This window comes from Centroberyx gerrardi, chromosome 13, assembly GCF_048128805.1.
Source record: "Centroberyx gerrardi isolate f3 chromosome 13, fCenGer3.hap1.cur.20231027, whole genome shotgun sequence".
NCBI lineage: Eukaryota > Metazoa > Chordata > Actinopteri > Beryciformes > Berycidae > Centroberyx > Centroberyx gerrardi.
The window spans coordinates 19,506,949-19,524,394 of NC_136009.1; the positions used below are offsets into that span (position 1 = coordinate 19,506,949).

General features: G+C 40.0%; 3 protein-coding genes across 3 annotated transcripts; all 3 read left to right on the forward strand.

Moving 5' to 3' along the window:
- Window positions 1-4,918: 4,918 nt before the first annotated feature.
- LOC139920783 (aquaporin-1-like) lies at window positions 4,919-7,549 on the forward strand. Its single transcript, XM_071910862.2, has 4 exons — window positions 4,919-5,321; window positions 6,115-6,276; window positions 6,508-6,588; window positions 6,950-7,549. The coding sequence occupies exons 1-4, from the start codon at window positions 4,959-4,961 to the stop codon at window positions 7,127-7,129; spliced, it is 786 nt and encodes a 261-aa protein (XP_071766963.2). The 5' UTR covers window positions 4,919-4,958; the 3' UTR covers window positions 7,130-7,549.
- Window positions 7,550-10,050: 2,501 nt separating this feature from the next.
- On the forward strand, window positions 10,051-11,735 carry LOC139920764 (aquaporin-1-like). The gene is made up of 4 exons (XM_071910836.1): window positions 10,051-10,413; window positions 11,021-11,179; window positions 11,356-11,436; window positions 11,553-11,735. The coding sequence occupies exons 1-4, from the start codon at window positions 10,051-10,053 to the stop codon at window positions 11,733-11,735; spliced, it is 786 nt and encodes a 261-aa protein (XP_071766937.1).
- A 634-nt stretch (window positions 11,736-12,369) lies between these two features.
- On the forward strand, window positions 12,370-15,529 carry LOC139920763 (aquaporin FA-CHIP-like). Its single transcript, XM_071910835.2, has 4 exons — window positions 12,370-12,740; window positions 12,925-13,086; window positions 14,946-15,026; window positions 15,150-15,529. Exons 1-4 carry the CDS (start codon window positions 12,387-12,389, stop codon window positions 15,342-15,344), a joined length of 792 nt encoding a protein of 263 aa, XP_071766936.1. The 5' UTR covers window positions 12,370-12,386; the 3' UTR covers window positions 15,345-15,529.
- Window positions 15,530-17,446: the final 1,917 nt, after the last annotated feature.

The following is a 17,446-nucleotide window of genomic DNA, read 5'->3' on the forward strand; positions in this document are numbered from 1 at the left end:
TGAGTTCCTAACTGTCACAGGCGGTTTCACGGGTCACTGGATTTTTGTGTTGTCCTCATGCTCCTCAACCTTTAACCCTTCAGTCTGTTGTTGTTCATCCACCAACCCAGAATCTTCCCCAGAAGCACTAAAAATATGTATATTGTTTGATTTCATATTAGCCTTTTTTTTTTATTGCAATGCAACACCCTGAACTGCTTTGAGAGAAGCAGCCTGGCAGTCTGGACAAAAGGAGGTCGATGCCCGTTATGTTCAAGGAAACTGACACTTTTTAAAGCGGACAAAACTATGATGGCTCTTTTCTGTTATTAAGCTAGAATTTGTTCTGTTATTCTCTGTCCCTTTGTGGTTTGGCAATCGAAACCAATGAAAACAAAAATGGCTTTAAACGGATAATTAAATTGGTTCGTAAAATTGGATTAGCCATGTTCCAGAACTCAACCTTTCCATCCCATATTGTTTTCAAACACAACAGAGAGCCAACTCCATCCTCCAGATCTACAAATTCCTTCCTTCATAAAACCGTTACAGTTTTGAACGCAACTTATCTTCACTTGAACGCACCTTATCTTCCTCAGTACACTATATCATTTGCCTATGTCACAAGCCAGCCGATTTCTGATTGCATTTCTTCTTGTGTGTGTTTTTTTTTTTTTTTTTTACATGCTTATGTGTCGTGTACAATTAGCCTATATATTACTGTATTTACAATCTGTGTGTGTGTGGATTGTCAGAGTCTGTTGATGGTGCACTTTAATTGTCTATGGTGTGTGTCACCTTTGAACCCAACTGCTAAACAAACTTCCCATGGGATAATCAAGTCTCCCATGATCGTGACCTCGACCTTCCCTTGACGTTGGCTTTCCCCAATTCTCCATAGTAGCAGCCTACTCCATTAGCTGGAAATGTTAAAAGCTTTCAGAACATTTATTTCAACTCTTGAAATAAATCACTCACGCAAACCTCCACACTATGTTTATACTCTGTGTGTGTTTTTAAGCATTCTCTACATTCCTCGAGCAATAGACTGAGCACCTCACAATTCAGTTAGATGTGACATCCATCCACAAGCTCCGGCGAAAAGGAGCGTTTGAGACGAGATATAGGCAGAGCGGTCTTAAAGTCTGATAAGATGCAGAGATATCTATTATACTCCGAGCTGCAAAAGTGCTCGTGGAATTGCACATCGTAATTCTTTGTCGACGTGCAGCATTTAGGACTCAAAAGATTTACAATTACCTGCCTCACAGAATAGGCCACATTAGATGGTTGAAGAAGATGTGATGCTGGGAAAGCAACATGATAAGCATGAAAATTACAATAGTAACGTCCTTAATGTTTATGTGAATGTTCCATAAAATCAAAGGTTTTGGTTCTTCAGATGGCATTTTTTACAGATTTTTTGTTGTTTTGACACAGCGCAAATTTATAATGTCAATACCCCACCATACATACAGTTGACTACAGACTGATGTGATGATAGTGGACAGATGCAAGTAGTAGAACAGAATAGAATAGGTTGAATACAGAGAGAAAGTAGAATCTCAATCATTTGTTGATTGGGAGTTAGCTGATTTACAATTCTTACATCCACATGTTTTAGGTTTTGGGTGCAGAACAGCATCGGTCACAAGTGCCTTCCTCAGGGGAAATATGGTTGTTGTCTTGCACTTTGGTGGCATCTGAGTCATCTTGGTATCTTAGTGCTTCAGTCCTCCAGAGGCTGGGTCTTGGTTTACCACAAGTTTAAGCAGCCTCAACTCACATTAAATCTCAAACTAGGTTTACGGCAAAACCACACTACGGCACAATCTTCTGACTCACACTAGTGCTTTTGCTCATATATCACCTTTTTTTTCCGAAGAGATAATACAGCGTCGCTGTCAGGTGAAAACCCTGTATCTCCAAAATGTTAACTTTTCAGGAACTAAGGAAAACAACCTTGTTTTAGATCACAATGCATTTGAAAATTTATCCTGTGGATTTTCTTTTGGTTTCATAAGCACAAGAGGTCGGATAATTTCCCCACCCTCTGAGGAGCATCTAATCCTTCAGCTGAAGTGAAAACATGAAAATCACCTAAATTGGAGTTACATGGTTTTCACAGGACAAGAGTGTAATCCATGATTGAGAACATAACTGCAACGTGCATGCAGGTTACATCACATTATGTCTATTCAGTTTGTGAAGCAGCATTTTTGACATTTTGTATTAATAAATTAAAACCTCCCTCAGTGTTCACATGGAAGAAGTCAACCTTTTGGGTGCTGCATTATAGCAGCGCTGGAGCGTACAAAATCAGACATAACTTTCTTCGAAAGCTTCCCTCCTGTGGATCATGTGGTTAATACTCTCAAACCAAGCTTGAAAGAAGCACTTAAAAGTATAAAGGTTGAAGTATAGCCTACCTTTTGATCTATAGTCTTAGTTGATGTATGTACAAAAATAAACTTCTATAGATAAGGGGGAAAAAAATCATTAATAATTTTCTCAAAAAATAATCACACTCTTCTGTCTTGTCTTTTTAATAAAAGGAAGAACAACAAACTACTGTCCATAAACAACAGGCTTGATATGACAATATTGACTTTATAGCAATCCGGTGTGTACTAAGATAAGACTGTTTCATAACTTTGCATGCTAAGTACTTGGCAACATGTCTCTATTTGCTTTTGTGTATGCTACATTGCAAACACTCTGAAAATCAATTAATTTCATCCCTTCTAATTTCATATTGAAGGAGGGAATATAAGGGGAATGGACCAAACAACTGAAGCATTGGACAATGTCATTCTGTCCTCTATTAAATTCCACAGACAGATAGTATTAGACAGCTTGTACCCCTCCTCCCTATAACTCATTTTTTAGATAGTTGCTGCAAAAGTGCATATCATTTTCACTCAGCTTGCCTGGATAAGTAAGAAGTAGAAAATGATGAAAGGCTGCTTCTCATGAAACTTGTATAAACCTTAATATTTCTGATTATATGCACCAATTTGTTGTAATATAACCTACATCTTTCCAGAACAAACGGAGTAGGGCTGGAGAGTCATAATTGTCATAATTCCTTTCTGTCAGATGAACCGTCCTTATCATCATGGCAGCAGCCTGTCATAAACTTCCTGGTCACCAAAGAGAGCCGCAGCACAAGAACATAGATTCAAACAATTCAAACTGAGCTTGTAAGAGTTTGAGCTTGCCAGCAGTGGCACAGTTAATAATTGAAAGGTCACGATGTAGTTTTAGAACAGAACATTTTCCCTCATCTGCATCCGGTTGCCTCCGGTGCTCTTTAAAGAAAAGGAAGATTAGCTACTTTGATATTCTAAGTTGCGAGGCCAGAAGTGATCATAAGCATACTCAAATGAATTTGAAATGCTTCATAATGTTCTAAAAATAGTTGGGTTGCTGAAATGTATGGTGTTATTTACACCAGAGGGAATGGATGTTTTTGGCTTTGAGAGTTGAAGTGTGTTTTATTTGAGTTGATTTGAATCAGGCACATGAGAAATGAAAACACCATTTACAATCAACTGACCCCCCCACCCAACACACACACACACACACACACACACACAGAGAGAGAGAGAGAGAGCAAGAGAGAGAGAGAGAGTTGGATTAGCATATGCTGCAGATTATCCAGTCACCACAATGGAGTAAATAAATTACATTCCATGACATACTGTATATTTCCATTGGCCTGGCTGACGTGTGTATATCTGTGTTGCATGTAGATTGCTGTCTCTTTCTTTAGTCGTGCCAGTCCTTAATGTGTGCTGTCACACTCTGTTTGAGTTGGAGGTCAGGTGCAACAGGCAGGTCATTTCTCAGAGTTGATGTTTTACCCTGCTACAACTTTTACTCTACAACATAACTAATAAGCAAGTTAATGTCCTTCCTGTTCGTTTCCACCCTTGGAGTTATTGTTGCTACATGAGATGAGAAGTCCATCTATTGTGAATGTGTCCCATAACAAACTAAATTCTACTAAATCTACTATTCTACTAAATTCAAAAAGCTTTTTGTTCTTTGTGGTCCTGTCACATGCAACACATCTAAATTCAACCTTGTTTAGATTGTCAAACAAATTTATAAAATGTTCTTAAGCAGCCTCCATTTGCTTGTTTTGGAAGTTACAAATTCCAATTTCTTCCAATTTGATCTAATATAGAGAAGCATGTTTTCATTTGGCTGGAATAGATACAATAAACTCCATTATCTTCTTTTTTTTCTCAACCCTTTTCTCTGTCTGTCTCAAAGGGTGTTCCTAAGCTCACTTGTAAGAAGTCCTTTGAGTGGCAGACTCAGTCTTGTATAATCTTGGAAAACCTTTTCTGTGGGAGGAAGGGTGAGACCTAAAATGACAAGAACATCAGGGAGTTGTCTGTCTTCTTTCCTTGTGTGCTGTCAGTGACCAATGGTATGATTAAGTCCATAAGACCGAGGGACGACTAAAAGTACTCAAAGATGTGACTTTTAACAATGTGGGACAAAAATAAATAAATGGGACAAAATCAAATTTAAACGGGACATCATTCTCCTTGATTTAAATAAATGTTTGATGACTCACAACTTACAATCAGAAGCACAGCAGTTAAACTATAAATTCCTTTATGAATGGAATTTTTTATCTCTGGGTACAACTGTTTCAGGACCCAATTCCCTTACTCACAAAAGTCCAAAGAGCAGAAAGCGGCGCACAGGGAGGTGCAGGGAGAGGGGCTGGAGGACAGGGAGAGAGGGAGGGGGAGGGAGACCGAGAGGAGGGAGGGAAGTGGGAGACCAGCCTTTTGGATTTCTCATTAATTCAGTGTGGCCTTCCCTTTCACTTTTTGAAAGTCCGCCCCCTTACCATTATCAGCCCCAGCCTTATATATGCAGCCTGTTGCTGTTGTTTGTGAGTACAAACACACATCACCACACGAGGACCACCACAAGCCCACAACCGGACAGCCACCATGAGAGAGTTCAAAAGCAAGGCGTTCTGGAGGGCCGTCCTGGCCGAGCTGGTCGGCATGACCCTCTTCATTTACCTCAGCATCTCCACAGCCATTGGGAACAAGAACAACAGTAACCCGGACCAGGAGGTAAAGGTCTCGCTGGCCTTCGGACTGGCCATCGCCACGCTGGCCCAGAGTTTAGGCCACATCAGTGGAGCCCACCTGAACCCTGCGGTCACCCTGGGCATGCTAGCCAGCTGCCAGATCAGCGTCTTCAAGGCCGTCATGTACATTGTGGCCCAGATGCTAGGCTCGGCCCTGGCCAGTGGCATTGTGTATGGAGCACGTCCAAGTACCACTGATGCACTGGGGGTCAATGCTGTAAGTGAAACTTTTCATATCATGGTTGTTGACAGATGATAGGAAGCTCTTTAATTTCCCACAGTGCCAAGAAATGTATTGGCTTGCAATGTGATAGAATGGTATGTATTTAAAGTGCATCTCTAGTCTAAGGTTTAGATGAAAAGTGAGGAGTTTGTGAAGATGCATGCATTGAATTGATCAGTGTTGCACTGTTTGTGTTGTGCTTTAGACTTATTCTATCATTGCTTATAATTGGATGGCAATGATACACAATTAATGCTGCCATAGGGCACCGGCTGAAAGCATTTGACAAACATAAACATGTAATGTTGAATCAACTCCAGACTTGCTTCCTCTGCTGTCTTTTGGCAAATATTAGATGTAGCATACTGGAGTGCTGTCACTCCCAAAAACTAACTACACTTTTACTTTAAACTATCTGTAATGAATACCAACAGCTGTCTTCTTACCAAAAAGCTAGTGACTGACAAGGCATGACACCCACTTACTCTGGAGAAATTGTAATCCCTCATACACATTACAGTAGAGCCAAATCAATCAGAGTAATATTGATCAAGTTTTCCTCAAATGAAATATGAATGAATATGAATATGAAGCAATCTGGCACTTTAGAGTCTCTGCCAAATTGCGGTCAGACTTCTATGCCAAATTAAGAATTGTTGTGATGAGCCAAGTCCGGCTTGTTGCCAGCAGCTGCTAAATGGGAAGCGGTAGTGATAAGAAACATCCATCTAGCTGATGCAGACTGACAAACTGTTGTTGTTTTGGATCCCCCCCCTCACTCTCACAGCTCAACGGTGTCACTCCCAGCCAAGGCGTGGGTATAGAGCTCCTGGCAACCTTCCAGCTAGTGCTGTGTGTCATTGCAGTTACTGATAAAAGGCGGCGTGATGTCACTGGCTCGGCCCCCCTGGCCATCGGCCTATCAGTCTGTCTGGGACACTTGGCAGCTGTAAGTTGAAGTTGCATCTTACAATTATCCCCTATGCAGTATCATGTTTACACTACAGCAGTATGAACCAGCAGTGGACACCATGGAGCTCTCGGTGTCCACCTGCAAAAGAATCTCATGCATTTTTATTGTTTCACCTTATACCTTTCACCCCTGCCTTAATATATTCCACCACCAGACCATGTAGCTGAAGATGTCTTCTCATGTTTGTCTCTTTGTTGCTGAGCACAGATCAGCTACACAGGCTGCGGCATCAACCCCGCTCGCTCCTTTGGTCCAGCTTTGATCATGAACAATTTCACAAACCACTGGGTAAGACAGAGAGGGGAGCACATGAGCTCTTATACTTTTCACATACCTCACATTTTTGTGTGTGGCTATTATATGTCATGCCTAAATAATTCAATAACTCCATAACGGGCAAACAACTCGCTAACCCACGTGGCCTCCTTTATAGTTAATCTGTAATAGAGTTTCTATTGTTTTATTATTAGCCCATCTATTGTTATCTCTCTGAGATAAACCAGTGACGAAGGTAATATGAACTCCACTGGAATCTTTGTGTTATTTCATTGTGTGATGATGGTGACACAATTGATTTCTGGACGCTTGCCCGTGATACATCCTGTTAGCTAGTGTTTATCCAGGGATTGATCAGAGTTATCCATTGCAGGTGTACTGGGTGGGGCCGATGTGCGGAGGCGTGGCCGCAGCTCTCATCTACGACTTCCTCCTCTCCCCCAAATTCGACGACTTCCCTGAGCGTATGAAGGTCCTGGTCAGCGGCCCCGTGGGAGACTACGACGTCAATGGAGCCAACGACGCTACAACTGTGGAGATGTCGTCAAAGTAGTACCACTCAAGCACAGCCATGTAGTGTAACAGTACTTGTCTATACTCCTGTACAAAAAAACTATTGAATTTACTTTAGGATGTCAGCAATTTTGTGCTATTTTTTGAAATACCAATGAGGATTTCTATTGTGGTAACGGGTCAGTTAGTGTCTCATTCTAATTCACTTATTTGTTTTTGACCGTACTCGATTTTCACCCAAACTGCCACTCAAGTGGACACATTGAGGTTGTGAGCATCTTGACAGGGCAGCTTTCTGATAAAATGATTTCCCATATCAGTATTCTATGTGTTTTTTTGTTTTTTTTTGTATACATATTTCTAAGTGCCTGTATAACTTTTTATTTCTGATGGATAATATATTGTGTGTACACTCTTGGATTGTCTTTCACTTTTTTAAATAAAACACTTGTTGTTAACAGTTGTTGCTCTTGGCGCTTTCCTGTTATACAGTTTTCCATATAAACATAGATTATACAGTAGATTTTCCTGCTTTGTGCAGTCGGTGCTTATCTACAGCATACAATCACAAACGTCTTGAAAATTATGACTATGAAAACAGAAAAAAAACAATACTATCAGAATAGCTGACTAAAAAGTGAACATGTTCTACCAAAGTGAAATATCAGTTTCAGACTACAGCACATTCTAGTATTGAGGAATTGGTTTGTGTGCTTCCCAGAATGTTCATGTTTGGAATGTAGAGCTTCATCATCATCATCATCATCATCATCATCATCATCATCAGTACTTTCTCTCCGTCATGTTTCATCACTGTTGTTCCTTCATGTCATTTTTTCCACCCTTCACTCTCCTATTGTTGCATTTGCATCATCATGTTAATTTCTCATTCATTCATTTCATTCAATTCATTCCTACACATTTCCCTCTTACATTCTGCACCTCTCAAATAATGAATCATATCTACTCCAAGTACCTTATCTCTGCCCAAGTATCTGTAGCTGTACACAGAGATTTGTGTGGACATATACACTATATATAGTCAAAACTGCATCATATGTTTAGTGCGGTGTTAAATGTTTGCAAACAATCTCAGACAAATCCCCTGCAGATGGAAACAGTGATATGATGTGCCACTAGGTAGAAATTAAACAAAATAAAAAAACATCCAGAAATATTTTGGATACAAAAATCAGGATGTGCTCTACTCATTGGATGGATAACCATTATTACCAGAGTCAAAGGCGTTGGTTTGACAGGTTTCTCATTCTGACTACTGACAAAAAGACAAGAAGCAGCGTGACCCCTGTAACCTGCCTATTCTTTGACTCAGAAAAAGAAAATGGGAGGCTGGTTTCCTTGTCAGAATTCAAAAGGCCCCATTTCCCCCACAGCAGCGTATGACTGAGGCCAACTTCAATGCAGCCAGCTCTGCATGACACACACTCAAAATAGAATCAGTGGATTGAAAAATGTGAATGACATGTTGAAAGTGTCCTGGAAAAACCTGCAAATTTCCCTTTTTTATTGTAATTCACCCTCCACATATCTAATGTCTCATGTGCCTGGAGTCAAGCCAAATGATTGAAAATGCATTGCATAATATTAAGATGCATTGCGATCTTTTCTAATTCCTGGATCATTTGTAAGAGATGTTCAAAGTTTGTTACTAGAATTATAAATATACTAGTTTGCAGTTGGCTTTAAAATGCATTATATTATACAAAGTGCATGCAATCAACAGGTAGCTTATCAACCTTATACCGCATTGCAACTTTTTAGTGGAAAAAAGTGCTTTGAATTCTACACGACTCGACAAAGCGTGTTTATCTGCTGCCTAGAAGTTCTGGCATCTTGGTGAAAGTTTGTCTTTTTGCTTGTGCAGTGTCCTTCACAGCTCAACTGGTGGCCGAATGGAATGTGGCCGCAGACTCAGAGCCTTTTAGCCACGCCCATCTCATTATAATGTTGGAGCAATAAAATATGAAATAGAAGGGAAGGAAAATACTAAAATAGGACAAAATAAATAAATGGATTAAGGAATAAATGTGGGCATGATTTAATACAATAGCCTAAACAGACAAATATTTCACTGCAAAGGATAAAAAGAAGAAAATATAAAAAATGATAAATTAAATAGTATATATATCATTTATTTGTATCCATTTAATTACTTTTTCCACATGAATATAACTATTTATTTCAATATATATATCTTTGATGCTGGATTATCCTATTTGAGATGCTGTCACATCATGGCCCCCACTTTATAGCATTGTTTTTGAAAAGTGATATAGAAAGAAAGCTTGTTATTATGAGGACCATATCATCAGAAAATCTACATGTTTCAATAGTCTTAAATAGAATATGAATGAAATCACAGATGCAGGTTTCACTGTCAAATGTAATAAGATTAGACAGAATAGGATTGAGATGAATGCATCAGTTCACATAATCATAAGTATAACCTTTACGTTTTTTATTTTCAAAAACTAGCGCAACTCACAAACGAAAAGCCTTTGCAGCAGCTCTGTGTGCATCATGCAATCCCTTCATCTAATTTAACATACCTTCCATCTGAAATGTTCTTAAGGATCATTCTGTGTTTACAATCCACCAGACACACACAAGACTGAAATAACAGTTTGGTCTATTGATGAATTTTGAGCGAAAAGGCAGCACCGCCTCCTATTTGACTGGAAAAGTACTGAAGAGAACAGGAGACGACGTGGAGGTCGTTCCCACTGGTTGAAAACCCATATCTCTCAGCTGTTTCTAATTAGGCCTGATCCTTTAAAGCCACACAATTGCTGCACACTGGTAACATCGCTTACAATGGTGCAATTGGCTTGATGGTGGGACCCAAATTCTGCAGAGGCCTATGTCACAGTCTTGGTATACCAATCCAACACTGCCCACAAACCTGTCTGTTCGTATGAAGCTTACATTATCTGAGCAGTCATGTCAGAAATCAAAACGTGGGCATTTTGGAGGGCAGTTCTGGCTGAGTTGCTAGGAATGACTATCTTTCTCTTCGTTGGCCTCTCAGCTGCGATAGGAAACAAACATAACTCTTACCCTGACCAGGAGGTGAAAGTGGCATTTGCATTTGGCTTGGCTATTGCTACATTAGCCCAGTGTATAGGTCACATCAGTGGCGCCCACCTGAATCCTGCCATCACCCTGGGTCTTCTGGTCGACTGCCAGATGAGTTTCCTCAGAGCTTTCTTCTACATTATAGCTCAGATTTTGGGAGCAATGGCTGGCAGTGGCATTGTGTACGGTATCAGGCCAGAAACCACAGATTCACTTGGCGTTAACAAGGTAAGGTACAGTCCGTGCGAGTCTAATTTGCTGAGTAACGCTACATAATGTAATAAATGGTGTTTACTCAGCAGGCCTGAGATGAGTGGCATTTGGGGAATTGCCTGAAACTTGATCTTGTTTTTCATGTAAAATACAGACACTCATTTAAAAGTTTTTGTCTTCTCATCTGAGACTCGCATTGGGTAACTGCTGACAATAAGTTTTATTTAAATGCCAAATTTTAATTAAATATCTCATGTGTTTTGTAGCTGTCACGCAACAAACGCAGGCTTTCACTTATCGGGGAATGCATTTTCGATAAGATAAAAAGGTTGTGCTCTCCTCCACAACAATTTGCTGAGCTCTGAATCAGTCAGGCAATTATCAGACTGCTTTGTGTGTGGTGTACCTGCCTTTTTTTTAATAACGTATGTAGTTCTAATTTAGGTTTGTGAAATTAAATTGAGCCTTGCTGCTCTAGTAGCTAATGCAGAAGCTGCAGAAGAGGGGTCTAGTTGTAACCTCTGCCTAGACACGCTATTAATTATGCAAATTCAATTGTTTGATCCAAGGAGTGGTAAGGGACAGGGAGGAAACTCAAGTGTTTTCCTGTTCTCTATTGTAGCTGAATGGGATCAGCCCAGGTCAAGGTTTTGGTGTCGAATTCCTGCTCACACTCCAGCTGGTCTTGTGTGTTATAGCCGTCACTGATAAGAGACGTGATGTCAGTGGCTTTGCACCTTTGACTATTGGACTGTCTGTCGGGCTGGGACACCTTGCAGGGGTGAGTAAATCAAGTCATTGTTTCCCCTCATTAGTTTGGTAGATGGTTTATCCATCTTGTTGCCCGATACAATGGATTGGCATTAACATGAGCTGGCTTCAACTCCATAATCACCTATTGCTGATGTGCAGCCAGAGAAGGCATCAAGTGGTCTTTTCCTCTGACATTGTTCATAGATAAGCTACACAGGATGCGGCATCAACCCAGCTCGATCCTTTGGGCCTGCACTTATTCAAAAGTCTTTTGATGATCATTGGGTATGTAATGTGAGCTAGAAGCTATTAAGTCAAATTTTTGCAGATATTGAAAATTTCTGAGTCATTCCTATTGAAATGATGGGAGCATGTCTGTCTGTTTTGACTTTATTTTTCAGGTGTACTGGGCAGCACCAATGAGCGCCGGGCTGGTGGCTCCTCTGCTGTACGACTATCTGCTGCTGCCTAGAGACGAGCCCTTCAGTGAACGAGCCAGGGTCCTGTGCTGCTGTAGCCCGGATCTGGAAAGTCAACTTCAAGAGCCACTTCTGGATGGAGAGTGGGAAAAGGAGCGAGCTTGAGAGAGAGAGAGAGAAACACTTCCATATAATACTTTTTTGTATCAAATAAAACCCATTTCAAGATTCAGAGTTGCATCCTCTGATCTCTGTAGATACTAAAGTGTGTCACCCAGGGTTTGGGTCAATTCATAAATGAACTCATCTTCAACTGAGGAATTGGAAATTGAAAAACATATAGGAACCTCATATCTGAAATTACATACATTATATTAATACGGAGTATCATAAGATGTTAAGGTACCTTTCAGGTGGTATTTGATGCATATGTAATACATAATTGATTGAATATATTTGATTTGTTTAACTTTTGTTTTAACAATTTCTTTTTATTCATGTTTGATTTATATAGTGTTTAGACAACATCTTTTACAAGTGGAATTTAATGGAATTCAATTATTTTTCCTGTCATTCCATTTCAATTACAGTTCTGTTTCCTTAGAGCTGGCTGCAAGTCCAACTCCAGGAATTGAATTGAGTTTACCATGCATTCTCAAGTCATGGATGGCCCCAACTGGTATCACCACAAACTGTGTAAAACCTCTTTTTCCTGTTTCATCTCTTCTCTCCTCCCCTCTGCACAAACCTCTTCACTATAAATACTGAACAGCCTGCATGTTGTAAAGCTACACAGCAGTCAAATGTGAAGCAGAGATGACAGAATTAAAAAGCTGGATGTTTTGGCGGGCTGTTTTTGCAGAGTTTGTCGGTATGCTGCTGTTCATATACTTTGGTATATCTGCCATCATCGGAAACCTGGGAAATAGCGCTTGGGAGTTGAAGGTCTCGCTGGCCTTTGCGCTGGCCATCGCCACACTAGCACAGAGTTTGGGTCACATCAGTGGAGCCCACCTGAACCCTGCGGTCACCTTGGGTCTGCTGGTCAGCTGCCAGATCAGCATCCTCAGATGTGTGTTCTACATCCTGGCTCAGATGCTCGGGGCCGTTGCAGCCAGTGCCATCGTGTATGGAGTCAGGCCGAGCATTAACTCCATGGGTGTTAACATGGTAAGGGGCATCCATGTCTGATTTGACATCTTGACAATGGGTGATAATTGGAACATTTTAATATTTGTAGAGTTTGGGTAACAGCTGTTTTGGATTTCATGTAAACGGTGCCATTCAATCCTTCAACTACAATATCTGTTTTGCAATTAGCTGCAAGCTGAAGTTCATTTGTCTTTTTTTACAGCTAAATAAAGTGACTGTGGGACAAGGCTTTGTCATCGAGTTCCTTGCCACCCTTCAGCTGGTTCTGTGTGTGATAGCAGTGACTGATAAGAGGCGCCAAGATGTTACCGGCTCTGCGCCTCTGGCTATCGGCCTGTCGGTGGGGCTTGGGCACTTTGCAGCTGTAAGTGAAAGATAATACTTCTGTTCAGCCAAATCTGCAGTTACTTTTTGAGTGGCAGTAAAAAGGAATACTTTAACTGCTACTGCAAGTTTAAGCGAATAAACTGTAGACAAGAGAAATGAAATTACATTTCGGATAACCTCAAGGATGTAATCGTCAAAGTATTGTAAGTATTAATGTGGGGGACATCTGCTTATGTGAAAGAACTCGTGGTGAAGGCTATCGCTTCAACTGAAATAAGTATGAACTTACCAGGGTTAATCTAAATTAATTATGTTTTTTTATGAATATTTTCATTATTAATCCACAATCCAAAGAGTCCAAACCACATAACAAAGGTTAATAACATTTTTAAAAATGCATACACCTAAGCATATCTAAATATAATTAGACATTCTGATAGTACACTCATGTGTCCCTATCTGCTTATATAAACTAATGTATTATCAATTATACCTTTAAACCCATCTATTGTCCTGTCCAGTGCTGAATGAAAAGTATATATTCAACTATAAATGCAATATATGTACAAAATACTTCAAACCTCCTGAAAGTTCACTTATATACATACATGTACCCAAAGATGACTTGACATGACTTTTATTTTGATTTTAAACTTTCTTCACTCATGATCACGCATATACCCGTCTACATGTAGATATTTGCCCTTGCGTGATCAATATTGATCATCTGTACATGAGCGGTCCCACAAGGATTCTGTTGTGAGAGGTTGTCATCTCCCTCAGGTGAATTGAGACCCTCCATACCTGTATATATTTATATATCACCACCTCAAAGATGTCTAGATGCCCTAAGACAAATACGTACTGTAGCACTTCCATTTGCCTGTGGAAAAAACTCACAGGCTCACAAAAAAGCACAATCTCATTTACGAAAGAAGGCCCAATTCTATTTCTCATTATTGACTCCCATCGCCCCCTTTTCAGAAAGGAGGTAGATTATAGAGCCTTGTCTATCTCCCCCATTTATTCCCACACCTAGCCCTTGTTTCAATTACGTTAAATTACTTTTTCCTCACATTCAGCTATCTTCCCTATAGTTCAGTCACATAAGGTGGGGCCATCATCATCTTCCACCCTCTCACTGTAATCTGTTTGCCTATCATAATAACAGTCTGTATCCAATTTGTTTTAGAATATACAGAGGAGGATGGAACTCAAAATCAATACCGATAATCTCTGAAATATGGAATGAACATTAGCCCAGAAATTCCTGGATTTGTAGACATGACCAGAGTGTGTGAACCAGATTGTCGTCTTCTTCCTGACATCTCCAGCAAGTGGGAGTATCTTTAACACCCAATCTTAAAAATCTAGATGGAATCCAATAAAAGTGATTTTTAAACTGTATCTGATCTCTATATCCCTAGAAACCTTGTTGCATCATCCCTCATATTTTATCCCACTCCTTCTCCACAAATAACAAGCCTAAGTCACGCTCCCAGATTGTTTTCAAGGCGGAGGCAGTCTCTAATCAGCATAGAGTAATAGACACCTCACGCCCCACACCAAAAAGGCTAAACACTTTCATCAATAATTCAATACCTTGAGGGCGATTTTAAGAGGAACCAGAAGTAGCTATGAGAAGGTGTCCTAAATGTCCTAAATTGTTCTTTTCCTAACTCAAATTGCTGCACCTTCTTCCTCATACAAGTCTCCCAATGTAAATGTAATTTTATTTTATTTTTTTGTTTTTGATGCAAGAACAGCATGCACAAGTGCACTGCCTGGTCTGTACGTGTATAGGCTTACAATATATTCCTATAGTGCTGACATGAAATATTCAATTAAAATAATTTCCTGATAAGAATGATAAACTCGGTGTCTTGTCCTTTACAGATCAGTTTCACTGGATGTGGTATCAATCCTGCTCGCTCCTTCGGGCCAGCTTTGATAGATGGCAACTTTAAGGACCACTGGGTAATCTTAACTTTTTCAAAAGATTTCGAAGCTTTTTTTCCCTTACAGCCCCACATGTTATGCATTTTAAATTTGTGATTGAAAGAAAGAAAGAAATATATCCAATCTCTACTTTGATTGCAGGTGTACTGGCTGGGGCCGATGTGCGGAGGCATAGCAGCAGCTCTTATCTACGATTTCCTTCTGTATCCACGGACACATGACTTCAGCGTGCGCAAGAACGTCCTGCTTAATGGTCCAGAAGCTGAAAACGATTTGCCTGAACTGATTCGAGAAGGCAACAGCAGCCCAGGGCCAAGTCAATGGCCAAAACACTGAATAAAATCAAGCATGTTTATTTTTCAATTTTTGGCAGAAGTTGAGCCCAGACATGCAGTAAAAATGTTGGTAATTGTTCAAATTTTATCAGTTTGCTGGTGAGTTTTTTTTTTTTTTTTTAAATATTCTTTAACTGTTTAACTGTGTTTCTTTGCTTTTTATAAGAGAATATTTTTTAATAAAGACCTTGATTCATCTGTTTTCAGTTTTTACATGTGACATACGTTTCTTCCTAAAATGCACAATGGAAAGTAAGGTAAACATTGTATTATGCACAGTCTCCAGAATAACCTATTGTGTGAGTTTGGATCCTGATGACCTTGACGTTATAATGCATCACATAGATTATTCTATTCAAGGTGTTTGGCGACAGTCCCAAACATCTCACAGCAGTAAAACAACACAAGGATGTGAATCAGGTAATTGCACATAAAAACACTATACATTTTCCTGAAGAAAAGGAGTTTGATTAGAGAAGATGTGGACACTGGGATTTCCTGTTTGGCAGTATCACAAGTATGTTCTTTCTTCATCTACGCACATGGCCCCTCTCACATCCCGTTTTATGGCTTATGGGTATTTAATGGTCCCCACACCCTGGGCTAATCATTGAATAACCATCAAATGACTTTAAACTCCACAGCCAAACCTTTCTCAACAGAAACCGTATAGTCAGGGAAATCCATTTCAGGTCCTTTAAATAGATGTAGGTTATTCTTAGTTGAGCCGCCAATCAGTGGCAGGATAACCGCTATGGTTGGATGCACATCCCCTCATTGAGCATTCCTATTATTCTGCTCTGTGTGAGATGATCATTACCAAATGTTTACATCCCAAATAATGTTATAATGTCCTGCGAGGGGAACAAGTTGTACATTTTGTGATATTCTCAAGTCCAACTTCCGTTCACTGCCACACACCCAGGCGAGTGGAATTTATTTCAGCACTGATGGAAAATCACTCTGATATGTATCACATGTAACAAATTTAAGTGCAACAATATGCATAAACACAATAGACAGCGAAAGAGTAGCGTACATAACAATGCAGTGCTAATGGTGAGAGTTTGGACAGCCTGAGGGAAGAAGCTAAAGATCTGTAGAGTCTGCCAGAGGAAAGGAGCTGAAAGAGGGGGTGAACTGAGTGGGAAGGCATCCAGGATTATTTTCTCTGCTTGCCTGATAATGCATATGGTATATACTGTATATATAGAACAGGTAACTGTCTTCCATCACTTTTGGAGAACCCAGAAACTCAAGTCAGGGATGCACGCATGTCAACATATTTCATTACGTTTATTAGCAATGCCTCAAAGAAAAAAATATATAGGTATAATTGATCATCCTCTATAACTTCCCTCCCTTCTATCTGCTTTACGTTATCGCAGGTGCATAATTCTGTCAGTTTGTCATAAAACCGTTGCAAATTTAAAGTCGATTAGAGCGGTGAGGTTTAAGGTGTACTGCGCTGTTAACATTAGCGATGTAGGAGAGCTGCGCTGACGAGTTTCCCTCTTTTATATGACATGACGCCTCTTCAGCTGATATTTGCGATGGAATCTCCGCGGCCGGTCATGTGACAGACCTATCTAACATCTACTTCCTTTGTATGCTTAACCTCAGAGGTCAAAGCATTGTGTTTAGCTCTTGTTTTGAAGTTTGTCCTCAACAACATGGACAATGCTCTTTTTGTTGTCCCCCAGTCATTTGTCTCCCGAGTCTCTCTCATCCAATTATTTGGCTCTCATGTTGAGCTTGATTATTTGATTACAAGGCATGGGAGAGTGTTCAGTGGGCCTTTCATTACGTTTATCTAGAGAAAAGAAACAACTGTGAATGGAGCTGCAGGCTTAACCTGGTTTGAACTTATTTTTACCAAGTGGCAAGTTCAATATTTAACAGTGTAATATTCAACCCTTTAATTTTGGCCACTCCTCTGAGTTTAGTGATTCCCCTCAGTTTCTGTGATGGCAAATCAGTGTACTTTAGTCGCACTTTAAAAATCAATAGTAATACGTTAAAGGGACATGCACCGGCTGCCATAAAGCCCAATAGGACTCGTCTTTAACCGTAACTCTAACTTGTCTTTAACCCCACTCCCCC

Bases quoted from the DNA above. Each gene is read 5' to 3' on its own strand.
- LOC139920783 (XM_071910862.2), top strand. From the start codon at position 4,959: ATGAGAGAGTTCAAAAGCAAGGCGTTCTGGAGGGCCGTCCTGGCCGAG. The intron at 5,322-6,114 runs GTAAGTGAAACT...TCACTCTCACAG, and splicing joins ATGCACTGGGGGTCAATGCT to CTCAACGGTGTCACTCCCAG. The intron at 6,277-6,507 runs GTAAGTTGAAGT...TGCTGAGCACAG, and splicing joins GTCTGGGACACTTGGCAGCT to ATCAGCTACACAGGCTGCGG.
- LOC139920763 (XM_071910835.2), top strand. From the start codon at position 12,387: ATGACAGAATTAAAAAGCTGGATGTTTTGGCGGGCTGTTTTTGCAGAG. The intron at 12,741-12,924 runs GTAAGGGGCATC...CTTTTTTTACAG, and splicing joins ACTCCATGGGTGTTAACATG to CTAAATAAAGTGACTGTGGG. The intron at 15,027-15,149 runs GTAATCTTAACT...CTTTGATTGCAG, and splicing joins GCAACTTTAAGGACCACTGG to GTGTACTGGCTGGGGCCGAT.
- LOC139920764 (XM_071910836.1), top strand. From the start codon at position 10,051: ATGTCAGAAATCAAAACGTGGGCATTTTGGAGGGCAGTTCTGGCTGAG. The intron at 10,414-11,020 runs GTAAGGTACAGT...TCTCTATTGTAG, and splicing joins ATTCACTTGGCGTTAACAAG to CTGAATGGGATCAGCCCAGG. The intron at 11,437-11,552 runs GTATGTAATGTG...TTTATTTTTCAG, and splicing joins AGTCTTTTGATGATCATTGG to GTGTACTGGGCAGCACCAAT.